The 17,961-nt window shown below is 44.0% G+C and overlaps 1 protein-coding gene across 1 annotated transcript in view; it reads left to right on the forward strand.

The window, feature by feature from the left end:
• arfgef3 (ARFGEF family member 3) overlaps positions 1-17,961 on the forward strand; it is a 42,267-nt gene that overhangs the window by 3,786 nt on the left and 20,520 nt on the right. Inside the window, exons 3-19 of the mRNA XM_056436105.1 lie at positions 1,972-2,053; positions 2,807-2,947; positions 3,103-3,171; positions 7,894-8,010; positions 8,450-8,495; positions 9,056-9,140; positions 9,952-10,056; positions 10,150-10,268; positions 12,030-12,277; positions 12,388-12,500; positions 13,243-13,375; positions 13,467-13,732; positions 13,793-14,008; positions 15,433-15,785; positions 16,521-16,687; positions 16,885-17,050; positions 17,796-17,903. Of these exons, the coding sequence (XP_056292080.1) occupies positions 1,972-2,053; positions 2,807-2,947; positions 3,103-3,171; positions 7,894-8,010; positions 8,450-8,495; positions 9,056-9,140; positions 9,952-10,056; positions 10,150-10,268; positions 12,030-12,277; positions 12,388-12,500; positions 13,243-13,375; positions 13,467-13,732; positions 13,793-14,008; positions 15,433-15,785; positions 16,521-16,687; positions 16,885-17,050; positions 17,796-17,903 (2,534 nt within the window). The remainder of the gene's footprint in view (positions 1-1,971; positions 2,054-2,806; positions 2,948-3,102; positions 3,172-7,893; positions 8,011-8,449; positions 8,496-9,055; positions 9,141-9,951; positions 10,057-10,149; positions 10,269-12,029; positions 12,278-12,387; positions 12,501-13,242; positions 13,376-13,466; positions 13,733-13,792; positions 14,009-15,432; positions 15,786-16,520; positions 16,688-16,884; positions 17,051-17,795; positions 17,904-17,961) is intronic.

Consider the following 17,961-nt stretch of genomic DNA (forward strand, 5'->3'; position numbering starts at 1 on the left):
CGTGTGTGTGTTTGTAAGTGTGAGTGTGTGTGTTTGTATGTGTGAGTGTGTAGTGTATGTGTGTGTGCGTGTGTGTGTGTGTTTGTAAGTGTGAGTGTGTGTGTTTGTATGTGTGAGTGTGTAGTAAGTGTGTGTGTGTGTGCGTGTGTGTATGTATGTGTGTGTGTGTTTGTAAGTGTGTAAGTGTGAGTGCGTAGTAAGTGTGTGAGTCTGTGTGAGTGTGTGTGAGCGTGTGTGAGAGTCTGTGTGTGTGTGTGAGTGTGTGGGAGAGTCTGTGTGTGTGTGTGTGTAAGTATAAGTGTGTGAGTTTGTGTGTAAGTGTGAGTGTGTAGTAAGTGTGTAAGTCTGTGTGTGTGTGTGCGCGTGTGTGTGTGTTTGTAAGTGTGTAATTGTGAGTGTGTAGTAAGTGTGTGAGTCTGTGTGTGCGTGAGTGTGTGAGTGTGTGTGTCTGTGCGTGAGTGTGTGAGTGTGTGTGTGTGTGTGAGCGTGTGTGAGAGTCTGTGTGTGTGTGAGTGTGTGGGAGAGTCTGTGTGTGTGTGTAGTAAGTGTGTAAGTCTGTGTGTGTGTGTGTGTTTGTAAGTGTGTAATTGTGAGTGCGTAGTAAGTGTGTGAGTCTGTGTGAGCGTGTGTGAGAGTCTGTGTGTATGTGAGTGTGTGTGAGTGTGTGTGTCTTTGTGTAAGTATGTGAGTGTGTGAGTCTGTGTGTGTGTGTGTGTGTGTGAGTGTGTATATGTGTGTGTGTGTGTGTGTGTGAGTGAGTGAGTGTGTGTTTATTGCAGAGACACAGATAACCAAATATTCAAATTCAAAGTGTTCCTCTCTGAGTCACGTGGCTAGCCTTCCTTTATGTTACACACTGTGTGTGTGTGTGTGTGTGTGTGTGTGTGTGTGTGTGTGTGTGTGTGTGTGTGTGTGTGTGTGTGTGTGTGTGTGTGTGTGTGTGTGTGTGTGTGTGTGTGTGTGTGTGTGTGTGTGTGTGTGTGTGCGTGTTTGATTTGAATGAATTAGATCAAATCTTTCCTGGGATGTTAATGCCAATATAGAATTTGAGAACTGAACTTCCACATCAGTCGGTTTAAAGATAACAGAACAGGAAGAGAGCAGCAGTCGGCGATCATGAGCCAGACGCCTCTAAAAGTAAATCAAAGACACAATCAACAGTAGAACCACATTTCTACTGGATGGATTCATTCAAAATCCACAAGCCGACACGGTGTCTTCAGAACTCTCCGGGAAAAAAAAGTTCACGTGCCAAACTGCTTTCAGATGCCGTGAATTATTCATTCGATGACCTCCAGTTGCTTTATTACGGATTATTGGATTAAATATTGATGATGATGATGGAGAGCGATGGTTCTCTCTGAAGTGAAAAAACACATCTTTTCCGACTATATCTGGATTAAAACACAGATTAGCACTTCAGTGGCTCTTAAATAGCTCTTATTGTGGTACTTTTGTAGTTCGACTATGTTGAGGAAATGTTACTTTCTGTATTCTTGTTGTTCTGAGTTTGCACTCTAGGTTGATGCACTTATTGTAAGTCGCTTTGGATAAAAGCGTCTGCTAAATGATATGTAATAATGTAAAAAAGTGTCGTCGCTGTGAGACATCCTCTGATTGACGAAAACAATGAAGTAAAAATGCAGGAAATGCAGGATGACTTTGACGAGGAATGTGTTTGTGTTTATTCTCTCATGTAGAGGACCCAAACACATTGGTTCTGAGTATTTCTGAGCATTTGATAAAGGGGTTAAGTACGTTTTCTAAGCTGTTATTTATTTTTTCTAGAGATTATAAAGTTTTGTTCTCTGTTGAAGCTTTTTCATTTTTGGCATCTAACAAACACAAAACCATTGAAACGAGGTAACCGGACAACGCGGACTCATCTCTGAGTTTTAGACTCCCCGGTGGGGAGTGGCTCGGGGGGGGGTGATGGTGACGGTTGTTGTGTTTCTGCCTGTGTGCGTCCAGAGAGCGCTGTCTGCTGCCTCTCCAGATGGCCCTGGAGTCTAAAAACACCAAACTGGGCCAGGCGGCGCTGACTGGGATGCAGGTACCTCGACATCTACCCAAGCAGAACTGTGACACGCATTCATTCATTCGGCCTTATTTCATCCATTTGGTTCTGGATCTGCAACATCAACTTAAATGTAAAGAATAAATCGGCCTTTTTGTCATTGAATAGCAATAAAAAAAGCATTTGTTCAACTCAATACCGCCTTAATAAGCCGAGTATGACCAAGCAAGCCAATTTAACCCTTTAAGCCCCAATTGGGGGACTTTTTTGACATTGTGGTTAAACTGTCTAAAACATTACAATAAACATCAGCAAATATATTGATGTTGTACATCAAATTAAAGAACACAACTTGGCCTTTAAGAATAAGTAAGCCATTTCAACACAACTCAAACAGCAACTAAAATAATCATTAAAATATCATCATAATTTTGTCAGGAGACGGCCCACTCGGATAGTTTCCAGAACTATCTATATATATATATATATATATATATATATACATACACATATGTAAATATATAGATATGTATTTTTAATTATATATATATATATATATATATATATACATACACATATGTAAATATTTATATTGATATGTATATATATATATATGTGTATATATATACATATGTATATATTTATATATAGATATATATTTATATGTGTTTATATATATATATATACATATGTATATATTTATATATATATATATATATATTTATTTATATGGACATCGCAAGGGAAGCAGCTGCTTCATTAAAGCCCTCTCTCCCTCTGTCCAATCAGAAGCTCCTGTGTGAGGACAGGTTGGTGGGCGGTGTCGGCGTGGAGTCGGAGGCCCTGGAGAAGCAGCTGCTCAGCCAGATGCTGGAGGCCATCCGAGTCACGCCATCCCTCCATGAAGACCTGCAGGTGGAGGTCATGAAGGTAAAAAAACAAACATGGCCGTAGGTCCTGATTTGATATAGAGCGTGAACTGATATGTATTATCATAATTATCATGATTATAATAATAATAAAGAACTACAGAAGCACTTGACTCTTCCAACGTATAAAACAGGGTTTCTGTCCCCTGTGTGCAGGTCCTGCTGTGTATCACCTACTCGCCAAACTTTGACATCAACGGAGACTCCATCCTCCGGATCGCCGAGGTAGGGCGGCGTGAACCTCTTCAGATAGGTGACATCGTGCATGTAGCAACAACAACAACAACAACAACAAAGCACTTTCTGTTTGCTTTATGCACAAATAATCAGCGATATGCTGAAATTAATATTTTAGATACCTTGTTCGGCTGTATTAGAGAATGCATCGAAGACATGAGGTTTACATCATAAAAAGGGATTGTTGGTATCCCATAAAATGATTTTCTACACGCACCTGGTGTTGGACATGAACAATTAGATGGACGAGAACTAAATGGAGAGAAGAGTTTGACATGTTTATTTTCAAGCTAAATGAGTCTTAGTGACTTCTGGAAAGAGGAGAAACAAGTTTCAACGAAGCATCCGATGAATCCACGACCGTATACCTGCATCTGTTGGTGGGAGGGGCAGTCCACTCATCGGAAGGTCGGGGGTTTGACCCCGGGTTCCAAATGGCTCCTCAATTGTGAGTGTGTGTGTGCGTGCTTGGATGTTTGTCGCCATGTGTGTGTGTGTGTGTGTGTGTTGTGGTGGCAAAGAGGCTTCAGCTCAGACTAGAGAAGCGCATCGATTCTTTCTCGTCTCAGTTTGACGGACCGGTCTCATTTCTCTTTGTTGAGCGCCAGATGTTTCTTTATTGTTTTAAAGGCGGAGCCTCGTTGTTCCGTCATTCCACCAGAAGGCCTCGTCTCATGCGGTACTCTCATCCATTATTCAGAAAGTTGAGATGAGTGGTCCTGCACACACACACACACACACACACACACACAGACACACCTCCCTCTCTTTCTCTCTCTCTCTCTCACACACTCACACACACACACAAACCTCTCCCTCTCTCCCTCTCTCTCCTCTTTCTCTCCCTCTATTTCCCTCTCTCTCACACACACTCACACACACACAAACCTCTCCCTCTCTCTCCTCTTTCTCTCCCTCTATTTCCCTCTCTCTCTCTCTCTCATACACACACACACACAAACCTCTCTCTCTCTCTCTCAAACACTCACACACACCCCTCCCTCCCGCTCTCTCTCTATCCCTCTCTCTCTCCCTCTCTCTCCTCCTCTCTCTCTCCCCCTCTATCCCTCTCTCTCTCTCAAACACTCACACCCCTCCCTCCCTCTCTCTCTCTCTCCCCCTCTATCCCTCTCTCTCTCTCTCCTCCTATCTCTCTCCCCCTCTATCCCTCTCTCTCTCTCTCAAACACTCACACACACACACCCCTCCCTCCCTCCCTCTCTCTCTCTCTCAAACACTCACACCCCTCCCTCCCTCTCTCTCTCTCCCCCTCTATCCCTCTCTCTCTCTCCTCCTCTCTCTCTCCCCTCTATCTCTCTCTCTCTCAAACACTCACACCCCTCCTCCTCTCTCTCTCTCCCCTCTATCCTCTCTCTCCCTCTCTCTCCTCCTATCTCTCTCCCCCTCTATCCCTCTCTCTCTCTCTCTCTCTCAAACACTCACACACACACCCCTCCCTCCCTCTCTCTCTCTCTCTCAAACACTCACACACACACACACCCCTCCCTCCCTCTCTCTCTCTCTCCCCCTCTATCCCTCTCTCTCTCTCTCCCTCTCTCTCCTCCTATCTCTCTCCCCCTCTATCCCTCTCTCTCTCTCTCAAACACTCACACACCCCTCCCTCCCTCTCTCTCTCTCCCCCTCTATCCCTCTCTCTCTCTCCCTCTCTCTCTCTCTCTCTCAAACACTCACACACACACACCCCTCCCTCCCTCTCTCTCTCTCTCCCTCTATCCCTCTCTCTCTCCTCCTCTCTCTCTCCCCCTCTATCCCTCTCTCTCTCTCTCTCTCAAACACTCACACACACACCCCTCCCTCCCTCTCTCTCTCTCCCCCTCTATCCCTCTCTCTCTCTCTCTCAAACACTCACACACACACACACCCCTCCCTCCCTCTCTCTCTCTCCCCCCCTCTATCCCTCTCTCTCTCTCTCACACACACACACACACACACTGCTAGTTTATTGGAAATATAAAAACAAATACACACAAGATGAAGGCAGCTATTTGCCAAGTCACAGCCTCCATTGAAACAGTGGACTAACCGGTTGGAACCGGTTGTGTTGGCGACGTTGATGAAGTAAGAAGTCCCATCCAGGATGAGGTCTGGACTACGCTCTCCTCCCTGGTGGTGTTTGTCGTGTCCAGTGCAGCGCTCTAACTCTTTCTGGCCCCTCTCATCGCAGTTGCCATGGTTGCAACCATTTTGAGGAATTGTCCAAAATCTCATGTTTTGGGGGGGAGGAACAAACTGAACTCAAGGATCCACCGGCATAGAAGCAGAACTCTTTTGTGTTATTGCCATTGAAAGTGGATCGCATCTGAAGTCGGACCATGTGGGCCTTGTAACAGTAGAGGAGACCCCCCCCCCACCCCCATCTAATGACAACAACCAGCCCCCCCCCCCCCCTGTTATCTCCAAACGGTCAACCCAAATGAGTGTTATCCGTCCAGCAGCATCACTCCCCTCAGCGGCAGCAGCTCCTGTACGTCTGACGTCCGTTAACAGCTCATAAAAACCTGGTCAACATGTGTGAATGGGTCAGGGGCGGCCATCTGGTGTGTGTGTGTGTGTGTGTGTGTGTGTGTGTGTCATAACTCAGAGTGGCTGGAGAGGTTGTCAACACCACTCTATTATCAGTCCGTCCTATACACACAGCGAGGCTCAGCACAGGTCCTCGATCCAGGGATTGGCAGCGCTGAGGGGTCTCTGCAGTTTCAACACATTTAATTAATGATTCATTGGTTTTCGTGACGCGGCGCGACACCGACTCCTGAGAGCGGTTGACGACCGGGCCTCAGCTTCCGGCTGACGGTTTCAGTGTCTAAGATGCGAATGCAGCGAGAAATCCGCCTAACAAGGAAAACGTGACATGTATACATGACACGCGTTGTGTGTGTGTGTGATTTTGAATTTTTTCCGTTCAGCTCAAAGATGCCTGAGATGCTTTGTCCCTATTTTTAAATGTAAAAAAAATTTAAAAAAACACCAGGAAACGAGTCCCAATTTCTCAAAATGCTTCACGTTGGCAACGTGGCATCACTTTGCTGTACACGCCCGCATGAGGAGTAATGTCCAGCCTCAAATCACTCCCATCACCTCTAATTTAGTTCATAATAATCCCGTTCACACCCAATTCTGCACCTGCACCGCCTAGAGGACAAGGGAAGGCATGACATGGTGTTATCGCCACCTGCAGGCAAAGGGTGTAATAGCAGCAGGCGTTTTATCACTTGAGTTCACACGTTACCTGATGCATAGTACCACCACATGAACACATGGAGAAGCTAGTTTTATTAACCTCCCACTACAGTGCTGTCTGCAATTGAGTTCTTCGTGCCACATCACGTGTGAAGGGAAGAGGGCGAAGGTTGTGTTGCATTTGGGCTAAATAAGTGAATTAGAAGAGATACGTGCGTTTTCTTTTCCTAAAAAGCTTTTGTATATTTTGAGAAAATTCAATTTTTCCACACTTTCATTTACAATACAATACATGCACAGATCTCGCTGTAAAACACAGATTATTATTATATAAGAAAGGAAAATGTTTTAAATGCATCTTTTGCTGTTTCCAAGAAGGAGTTCTAATTTTAGGAAGGCAGCAGAAGAGTGCTCCCACTTCTCTCTTGCTCATCTCTCACACACACACACACACACACACACACACACACACACACACACACATGCAGGTTCTGGAAGGCCTAATGATGCAGGAAGTATTGATCCTCCATTGATTAGGCCCAGGTGGAGGAGGTGAAAAACATCCCAGAGGCTGCCAAGACTTATCATCCGAGTATAATCAGCAGAGACGGTCTTTGTTTGGACCGTAGAACCGGCCTTTTTGTAATTGGTGAAATTAATCATAATTGTATTGCTTTAAATATATATATATAGATATATAAATATATCTATATATATACATATATATGTATATATATATATACATACATATATATATGTATCTATATTTATATATCTATATATATACATATATAAATATATGTATATATATATACATATATATACTTATATATGTATATGTATATATACATATATATATATATGTATCTATATTAATATATATATATATAGATATATATTTTTAAAATGTAGATAATAATTTTACCTTTAAAATCTGAGCTAATGACCATCTGCCATTGCTTTTAATAAATGTTCTTTTAAAATCTCATTGATCCATTGAGTTTCATTGTTTTTATTCCGTGTGCTTTTGTTGTTTCTATCGTGTGTTTCTTGTGTAATCTGTGACTCACTTTGTGTTGCATCATGGGTATAAATGTGCCTGGCCTCTCCTTTCGGGTGCGTTCTGTGTATTTACCGCCTGAATGTGAAGAGTGAGACACTCCTGGGACCCTGTGTGCTCCCAACTCACTCTCTGATAAAAGCCTGCGTCGTGCCACAGGAAGAGCGCCGTTGCTCAGCTGCCGTCTCACCTTTCCCGCAGTGTTCACTCTGTGACCTTCTAATCTGACGATGCATCCACCTGCCCCCCTGCCTCTCATTTGTCTGGTGGCCGTGGTAACCTTTGACGCCATGGAAACCTCCCTTTTTAATCATAGATGCTTTTCCAAGGGAGGCGGGTGTGGGTGGAGAGAGACGGGACTGTGCGTCATGATCTGATCTGCTTTTGTGACTCAGATAGAAAGATCACACATTGACAGAAATAACTGTGTGTGTGTGTGTGTGTGTTAGGTGTGCATCCAGACCTACGTGTCCAGCTGTCACCAGCGCAGCATCAACACGGCGGTCCGAGCCACGCTGAGCCAGATCCTGGGAGACCTGACGCTGCAGCTGAGACACAGACAGGAGGTACAAAAGGCACACAGTAGATCTACACACTGATGCACATGAACGGGAAACATCCTGTTTTACAGTTTCCCCAAATCATGGGATTTCCTGCGTTTTATTTTTGTATTATTTTTAATTTAAAACACCATTTTGAAAGCGTCACTTTGGGCTCCAAAGACAGTAAAGATGCACTAATTGCATCTTTTGTTACAGGCGTGACAATAACTCGATGTGTGGAAATCCATAGAGCAAGCGTCTTTGAGATTTTTATAAAGCGCTATGTAAATATAATATATTATTATTATTTCAATGTATATTTCTAATGTGTTCACAAACACGCATGTTAATATGACACAAAGACACATGTGAGGCAATCAGAGACGGAATAAACGAGATTCAAACACCCGTGTTGACCCTGAAACCCCAAAAAGACCAACCTCCTCCTCCTCCTCCTCCTCAGGGCGAAGATGGAGACGAGGTCACGGCGCCGCCGCTGCACAGGAGAGGTAGGCGACGTCATCGTCTGTTAGTCACATGCTGTGTGGTAATGGACTACATTATAATGAGAGGCCTTTAAAAAAATGTTGTCCTGACATTTACAAACACGCGGGGGGGGGGGGGGTCAAAATAATAGAAATGCCTCTAAATGCGATGCGGTTCAACACCACTAACTCTACACTTTGACCCCGCCCCCAATGCGATTACGTTTAATCTGAGGAAACATCGAGAGAATTAAAGGAATACTTTTACATGTCGGGGGAAAAATATTGAAACTTATTTCTGAGAGAAGTCCGGTGAAAAGTACAAAACATCTGTTGTCTCCACACGGCCCTCAAAATGATTCTTTAAAAAATATATATATATATATTATATATATATTATATATATATTATATGTATTTTTATTTTTATTTTATATATATATATATATATATAAATATTTTTTATATATATATATTTTTTTTAAATATATATATATATATATATATATATATCTTCTCACTTGTACATATTCCATAAAGAAGGTGCCATGAGTTCACTCGCGGTTGTTTTCCGTGTGCCGGCAGACATCTCTCCCACCAGCCAGGCTCTGTGTGAAGACGTGGTGACGGTTCTGACGGTTTTCTGCGAGCGGCTGGAGTCGGTGGACAGGTGACGCGGCAGCTTTTTTCTCTCCATGATGTGGCGTGATATTCTTTTTATATCTTGGTGATAATTGATTTTTAATTGAGCCAGATGATCATTCAGAGAAACGAAAAGCCTCGGCTGATAACGTGCTCAATGAAGCTCCTCCTCCTCCGACTGACCCCGCTCACACATCACTCATACGGCGAGATGCTCATGTCGGCCTCTCTTTAAAAACAATAACAACAAAAGCTTCATGTGTAATATGTTGTTGTCAGGGTAGGACATTTGAATCTCATTTAGGGGGAAATCTTTGCCCTCAGTGACTGAAATCCAGGAGCATTTTAAAAGAAATTGCGGGCACTTTTTGAAAATAATAAATATACTTAATTAGGCTTACAGTATAGGAGAAATTGTCATTAAAATAGAAATAATGAGACGATTAGTCTACAGATTCAAAGTGTTTTCTGAGATTTTTTTAACACAAAACAAACAGAAAACATAATCATATTCAATGTTATTATTATTTCTTTGTGGTTATTTATTATTATTACATTTTTTTAAACAACTATTAACAATTATAACGTATTTCTTTCTTTTTTTGTAATTTAAAATTATATTTATAGATTTTCTTTGAGTGTACAGTACAGGCAAAACAGCACAACAAAGAACAAAAACAAAAGGCTATTCAATTATCATAATTATTAGAAGAAATTATGGAGGCATTTGTTGCTCCTCCTCATGATATCAGAGGCAAAATTATATTTCTTCGGGGCAGTTTTGCCCTTTGCCCTGGTGTATTTCTGACGCTGGTTGTTGTGTCTTTTACATCGTCCAGTGAGAACCAGCTCCTGCAGCTCCTCTACCTGGAGTGCATCCTCTCCATGCTCAGCAGCTGCCCTCCCACAATGCACCTGTCCAGAGGGTTCGGCGACCTCGTGTGGTGAGATGCGACGCTCTTCTGTAATCCTTATTTTCTCCAGTTGATGCTGATTCCTCATCTCACCTTTTCATTGCGTAACATTCCCTCACCCAGGAAGCAGCTGTGTCCGTCCCTCGTGGCGATCATGGGAAATCCAGCCAACGACAAAACCATCGCTTCCCACCACGGCTACACGGGCGCGTCCGACCGCCTCTCGGACAGACACGGTCTAGGTAAACCAGGCCGTCACGATTATGGCATTTATACAAAGAAGATCATAAAAGAAAATAGTTTAATTTTAAATCCAACTGGCAAAAGTACGAAACCGTTTCCACATTATTTTCATAATAATTTCCGAGTCAAAAGATTCTGAAGACGAGCCAGTTGCATTTCCAAAGTCTGACGTCGTCGTAGTCGTGACTGCTTTGGAACAAGCTCATTTACTTAATGAGATATTAAATAATTCAACAGTCTGGGTCCATTTTGAACCAAATATACAGGAAGCGGTTGGTTTTACCTCCTTAAAGACAATATTCAGTATATTAAATAAATATATATATATATATATTTAATAAGGAGGTTGATTTTACCTCCTTAAAGACCATATTCAGTATATTTTATATATATTTAATATACTATATATATATTTAATACTAGTTTGATTTTACCTCCTTAAAGACCATATTCAGCATATTAAATATATATATATATTTAATATACGATATATGTATATATGTAATACTATATGTTTTATATATATATATATATTATATACTATATATATGAATATATTTAATATACTGAATATGGTCTTCAAGGAGGTATATAAGTCAAAGTCAAAGTCAGTTTTATTTGTCAATTTTCCATATGTGCAAACATACAGAAGATCGAAATTGCGTTTCTCTTCTGTCCAACATAAAGTGAATTGTGCAACATAGAGTGCAAAAATAGTAAAAAACATGTGAACATATAGACAACATAAAGTGCATAGACAACATAAAGTGCAAAAATAGTAAGAAACATGTAAACATATAGACAACATAAATTGTGCTAGCAGCATTCAGACATGTGAGTCTGAAAGAGGACTGAGTGGGAGGATGGGGAGAGTTCAGCTTCCTGACAGCCTGGTGGATGAAGCTGTTGGACAGCCTGGTGGTGTGAGCCCGGAGGCTCGTATCTCCTCCCAGAGGGCAGGAGGCTGAAGAGACCGTGTGAGGGGTGGCAGGGTCACTCACAATCGAGGTCGCTTTGCGGGTGAGGCGGGTGTTGTATATGTCCTGCAGGGATGGGAGGGGGAGTGAGGCACCCATGATCCTTCCAGCTGCCTTCACTATGCGCTGCAGGGCGTTCCTGCTGTGGTCTGTGCAGCTTCCGCCCCACACAGTGATGCAGTTGGTCAGGATGCTCTCGATGGTGCCGCGGTAGAAGGTGCACATGATGGATGGGGGGCTCCCTGCTTTCCTCAGTTTCCGGAGGAAGTAGAGGCGCCTCTGTGCTTTCTTTGCCAGCGATGTAGTGTTGGCTGTCCACGAGAGGTCCTCACTGATTTCCACCCCCAGGAATTTGGTGCTGCTGACCTGCTCAATGTCCGCACCGTTGATGGTCAGTGGTGGGTGATGGGTGTGGCCTTTCCGGAAGTCAACAACGATCTCTATATATATAATATACTATATATGTATATATGAAATACTATATTAAATATATATATATATATATTTAATATATATATATATATATATATTTAATATACTTTAATATTCAGTATATTAAATATATATATATATTTATTATACTGAATATGGTCTTTAAGGAGGTAAAATCAACCAGCGAGGATCAATTCTAGGTTAATTGTCTTGCTCAAGGACACATCGACTAAGCAAAGCCAGGGAATCGAACCTCCGATCCTCTGAATGAAATCAGATCTTCAGACTCTCTCAGTGTGAGGCTCTTATCAACGTGATGTTCGCGGTTCATCTCCATGTCCCTCCTCCCAGGATTCAGCCAGGAGCTGGACTCCTTCGGAGGAGGGGTGTCCGATCAAGGCAGAGGGTCCGGCTGCTCCTCCAGCGCCCCCGCCAGGATTGCGCCGGTAGTGCGCACCGTGTGCTACGTGGCCGCGGAGCTCGTGCGTCTGGTGAACTGCGTGGAGTCCATGAAGCCGGTGCTGCAGTCGCTGTACCACAGGATCCTGCTGTACCCGCCTCCCCAGCACCGCACCGAGGCCATCCGCATCATGAAGGAGGTGCGAGGAGGAGGAGGCCATGGAGTCACTTTCCACTCCACTAAAGTATAAGTATGTAATGGCTCATGTTGCAATCTGTGTGTGTGTGCATATGCATGTGTGTGTGTTAGATCCTGGGCAGTCCCCAGCGGCTGTACGACCTCGCCGGTCCGTGCGTGGCGGAGCCTGAAACCAGGAAGCGCTCCTTCTCAAAGAGGAAGTCCCACCTGGACCTTCTTAAACTGTGAGTAACTCCTCCCCCTCTCTGTTCTCTGCCGGGGTTGGTAGAATTAACTTTATGTTACATTTAAGTTGAGCTTGCTGAATAGTATCTAACGTCATTGCGTTAGCATTTGTTACTTTGCACAGAATGCTCAAATAATGCATTTAATTCACTATATTACAGTTGTCCTCCTGATGATGTTCCTTAGATCAATAGTTCTCAACTTTTTTTAGTTCTATACCCCCTGTAAAATATACCCCCTGACCAGTGCAAAGCATTTTGGGTGAAAAAAAATATGTAATACGCAGCATTTAGCATATAATATATAATATATACAATTCAGTTTATGAATTTACACTAACTATTTTCAAAGGCTTTTTTAATGGATGCTCATTTTAAATATATTTTTAAACAAATCTCACGTACCCCCTAGAGGGCCTTCACGTACCCCCCAGAGGGCCTTCACGTACCCCCTAGAGGGCCTTCACGTACCCCCTAGAGGGCCTTCACATACCCCCCAGAGGGCCTTCACATACCCCCCAGAGGGCCTTCACGTACCCCCTAGAGGGCCTTCACGTCCCCCCCAGAGGGTCTTCACGCCCCCAGAGGCTTCACCCCCCCCAGGGCCTTCACGCCCCAGAGGCCTTCACGCACCCCCTAGAGCCCACGCACCCCCAGAGGCCTTCCCCCCAGAGGAGAGGGCCTTCACCCCTAGAGGGCCCTTCAGAGGGCCTTCACATGTTGTGTGCTCCCCCCCCCTCAGAGTGATGGACGGGATGACGGAGGCCTGCGTGAAGGGCGGCATCGAGGCGTGCTACTCGTCGGTCTCCTGCGCCTGCGCTCTCCTCGGGGCGCTGGACGAACTGTCGCACGGCCGCGGCATCCAACCCGAGCAGGTACGTACGGCTCGCGTGCGACGGATCTTGAGAATAAATAAATGAAGAAATCGCAGATTTTTGGGGCGTAAAGCGCGCGTTTTCCTCTCAGGCTCGACTTCTCCTCCGACGCCTGGAGGACCTGAAGGACGCGGCGGAGTCGACGCGCGAGTCCTTGGAGATCAACGAGGCCGACTTCAGGTGGCAGAGACACATCCTGTCCTCTGAGCACGGCGCCTGGGACGCCGGCGCTTCTTCCTCCGCCCACGCGGCCGCCACCGAGCGCAGCCCCGACATCAGCATCAGCATCACCACGGAGACGGGCCAGACCACCGTGGATCTGGAGGCGGGGGAGCTCGGCCACGCTGCTCCCGAGGAGTGTGGCGAGGACGCGCGCCCGCCCCCCTCGACCTCGTCCTGCGGCGGCGGAGAGGGAAGCGAACGCGAGGAGAACCAGGGGAGCCAACGGGAGGAGGGAGGAGGAGGAGGAGGAGACATCGGTGGGGAGGAAAGAGGAGGTGTGGTTCCTCCTCCAGATGTGGTGCAGCGAAGTCACGACCTTGTCCACCCCGACATCACCAACTTCCTGTCTGTGGAGTCCAGGACCAGGTCCCACCACGGGGGGGGGTCACGTTACAGCGAGAGCAACTTCAGGTACGCGTGCGGCGCTTTGATTAAAATGACGAATTCAAATTAATGGCGGCACTTTAAAAAAATGGCGGCTGAACCCAATCGAGAGTTTTGTAGAGTTGATGATACTGCTTCGATTTCGTGATGACGTCGCCTTGTCTCGTTGTTTCATCCAAATAAAAACAACATACAACTAGAACGGGCACTCGGTAGAGCGCATACCTTCGCATATCACACGATTGGGCATTGAATTATGAAAATGTTGGCATTAGTTGCATGCCAATTGGATATAAATTGACTCTGGTAAAAAGAAGATTTTGACCTTTTCATGACCTTGACCTTGATCTTTGACCCGATCGATTCCAAAATATAATCAAATGGTCCCCGGATAATAACCAATCATCCCACCAAATGTCATGCGATTCGGTTTAATTCTTGTTGAGTTATGCGAGTAACACGCATACAAATAAATACATAACCTTTTCAATGCGAAGGTAATAAAGTAACAAAAGACACACACTGCTCCGCCTCCAGCGGTTGACCTACATCTCAATACTGTGATGTCACATGGTCATCGGCTTACATTGTGACTTCAAATTGAACATTATTTAACATAATTGAACATTATTGTTGTTTTATGCAAAAAACTAAGATATTAACATTATTTTTTATCAATGCTCCGACATTAAAGTTTTTCAGCTTTTCACTTTTACAGTTTTCAGCTTTTGGACATTTATGTATTTTTCAATGCATAACTTTTAAAAAAAAGAAGAAGTGTTTAGCCATATAATTATATTATCAATACTGTGATGTCACATGGTCATCGGCTTACATTGTGACTTCAAATTTAACATTATTATGTTAATTATGTTATTTAACATAATTGAAAGTTGTTTTATGCAAAAAAGATATTAACATTATTTTTCATCAAAGCTCCGACATTACAGTTTGTCAGGTTCTCACTTTTTGAGCTTTTGGAAATGTTTTTATTTTTTAATGCATAACTTTTTTTTAAAAGAAGTGTTTAGCCATATAATTATAATATCAATACGATGATGTCACATGGTCATCGGCTTCCATTTGATTCGGGACTCGAACTTCAAATTTAACATTATTAAAAAATATTTTGCCATAAATGTTGTTTTTAAGTTCAGATTGGAATTTAATGCAAAAAGCTAAGATATTAACATTATTTTACATTACATTACAGTTTGTCAGGTTCTCAATTTATGACAGTTTTCGGCTTTTGGACATTTAAGTATTATTCAATGCATAACTTTAATTTTAAAAAAATTCAAAAGTATTTCCAACTGCTTAGCCACATAATTAAATATAACTTTAAATATATCTTAGTCGTTTGCCTCTCTCAAGACCAAATGAAGCTGCTGACTAATATCTGGCAGTAGACCTCTTTTTTTTTTTAAATGTCCTCCCCGTCGGTTCCCCAGCGTCGAGGAGCAGGACTTGTCGCGCACGGAGTTCGACTCGTGCGACCAGTACTCCATGGCGGCGGAGAAGGACTCGGGCCGCTCCGACGTGTCGGACATCGGCTCCGACAACGTGTCGCTGGCGGACGAGGAGCAGCAGACGCCTCGCGACTGCCCGGGCCACCGCTCCCTGCGCACCGCCGCCCTGTCGCTCAAGCTGCTGCGCAACCAGGAGGCGGACCAGCAGAGCGCCCGGCTGCTCGTCCAATCGCTGGCGGCGCTGCTGCCCCGCCTGCTGGGGCTGCCCGGCGCCGCCCAGGTGGACCAGTCGCTGCAGAACTTCTCCTCCGGCTTCTGCTCCGGGCTGCAGGCCGGTGAGAGGGGGAGAGGGGGGAGGGAGATAAAGGGGAGAGATGGAGAGAGAGAGAGAGGGAGAGTGGGGGAAAGGGAGAGAGGGGAAGAGGGACGAGGGGAGGGATGTGAAGAGGGTTTGTTGTCTCGTTGTGTCTCTGTTTCGTTTCTGTTTCATTGTCTCGCTCTTTGTTCCCACGGTGATCCCTATTGTTTTTTTTCTAGTTAGTTTCAAGCCAGAGTTCTTGTGTTTTACCTCTTCTGAAGTGAAGTGTTTTTTTGTTTCACTGAAACCTCGAGTCAAGCCTGTCTCTTTGCCCCTGAGCCTCACCCCGTGACATCCGTGGTGGATGGAAAATATAACGGTTTTAACTGAGATAAGCCCCGCCCCCCCGCAAACAATCGCAACGCAATTGGTGTAAACGCATTTGTGTCGACTTCTTTGTTTCTTTTTATAATAATAATAATAATGCATTCAATTTCTATAGCGCTATTCAAGGTACTCAAATATGCATAATTTAAACATCCTAGGAGCTAAACAATAAAAATAACTACAATTACAATCAAAACAATGACAACATAGAGCTTACAATCACACAATAACAACAGTTCTGAACAGATAGGTTTTGATATGTGATTTGAAAATTCAAATTATTATTATTATTTTTTTCATGGTTTAATGGCGCAGTGATGATGTAAATGTAAAGGAGTTTTGAACAATTCCCCCCGAAAATAATCCCCCCGTCTGCCGCCTCCAGGTGGGATCCACTCCCCGGGGTTCGAGGCCGGTGACACGCTGAGCTGCCAGTCCCTGATGAACGCCGACGGCCTCTACCTGGTGTCGTACTACGCCCTCCTGCTCAACCTCAAGCTCTGCTGCTGCGACTACTACCAGCGGCGAGCGCTCGCCCCCGACCTCGGCCTGGTGAGCGCCACCTTGTGGGGCGATGCCGTATTCGCACATGATTTTTTCATTGCGTAAAGGCGACTGAGTTGTAATGGAGAAGAAAATATGAGAAATGTGTATTTGGAATAGGATAAAATGTGTATTCGCAAAGTACGATATATTTAGATTGTGGGTCGTGTGTTTGTTTTTTGTGTGTTTTTTGTGTTTTTTTGCAGAAGGAGTTTGTGCGTCTGATCCAGAGCAGCGGGGTCCTCGTGGTTCTCTCTCAGGCCTGGATCGAGGAGCTCTACAATCAGGTGTTGGAGCGCAACCTGCTGGGCGAGGCCGGGTACTGCGGCGCCCCGGAGGACCACGCGCTGCCGCTCATCACCGTGCTGACAGGTGCTCACGCTGCCATGTTCACGTCCGGCTGAGACATTTACACCAACTTCCTGGTCAAAGCGCTTAAACTTCAGCATGTGTCGTTGTTTTACCTTGAAGAGAAAATCAAAGAGTACTTAAAAAAATAGGAAAATGTGCGAATTTTCTTTAAATGACATAATGTTACCAATATTTGCACATAATTTATATCCACTACCGTTCAAATGTTTGGTTAACCCAGACAATTTGGTGTTTCCCATGAAAACTCACACTTTTATTTATCAAATTAATACAAAATTAATGAAAAATATAGTCAAGACAATGACAAGGTTAGAAATAATCATTTTTATGTGAAATATTCAAGTTGTTCTTCAAACTTGTGGCTCAAAGGAAGGCCAGTTTTATAGCTTCTCTCAGCAGCATAACTGTTTTCAGCTGCGCTCACATAAAAAGGGTTTGCAATAGTTTTCTACCCCTCCGTTAGTCTTCTAAGGCAGTAACACACTGTACCATTAGAACACTGGAGATGGGCCTCTACACACCTCTGGAGAGACTTCATTAAACACCAGAGAATAGTCATTTATCACATTAACTATGTAGAGAGAGTATTTATGATTAATTTAATGTTATCTTCATTGGAGAAAAAAAACAGTGCTTTGAATAATAAGGTCATTTAAAAGTGACCCCAAACTTTTGAACGGTTGTGTAATTATATGTAATTGTTGGCCAATCAATTCACAACTTGACTTGTCATTATTTCCCTCAGATATTGACGGTCTGGGCAGCAGCGCGATCGGAGGTCAGCTGATCAGGAGGGCGTCCAACCAATCGCCACTTAGCGTTGACAAGGCCGGGAGTGACACTGTGATGGCAGGTCAGAGGCCAACACCCCCAGAAATATGACGGATGGATTAATGGATTCATTCCCCGTT

The sequence above is a fragment of the Pseudoliparis swirei genome, chromosome 17, assembly GCF_029220125.1.
Source record: "Pseudoliparis swirei isolate HS2019 ecotype Mariana Trench chromosome 17, NWPU_hadal_v1, whole genome shotgun sequence".
Taxonomy (NCBI): domain Eukaryota; kingdom Metazoa; phylum Chordata; class Actinopteri; order Perciformes; family Liparidae; genus Pseudoliparis; species Pseudoliparis swirei.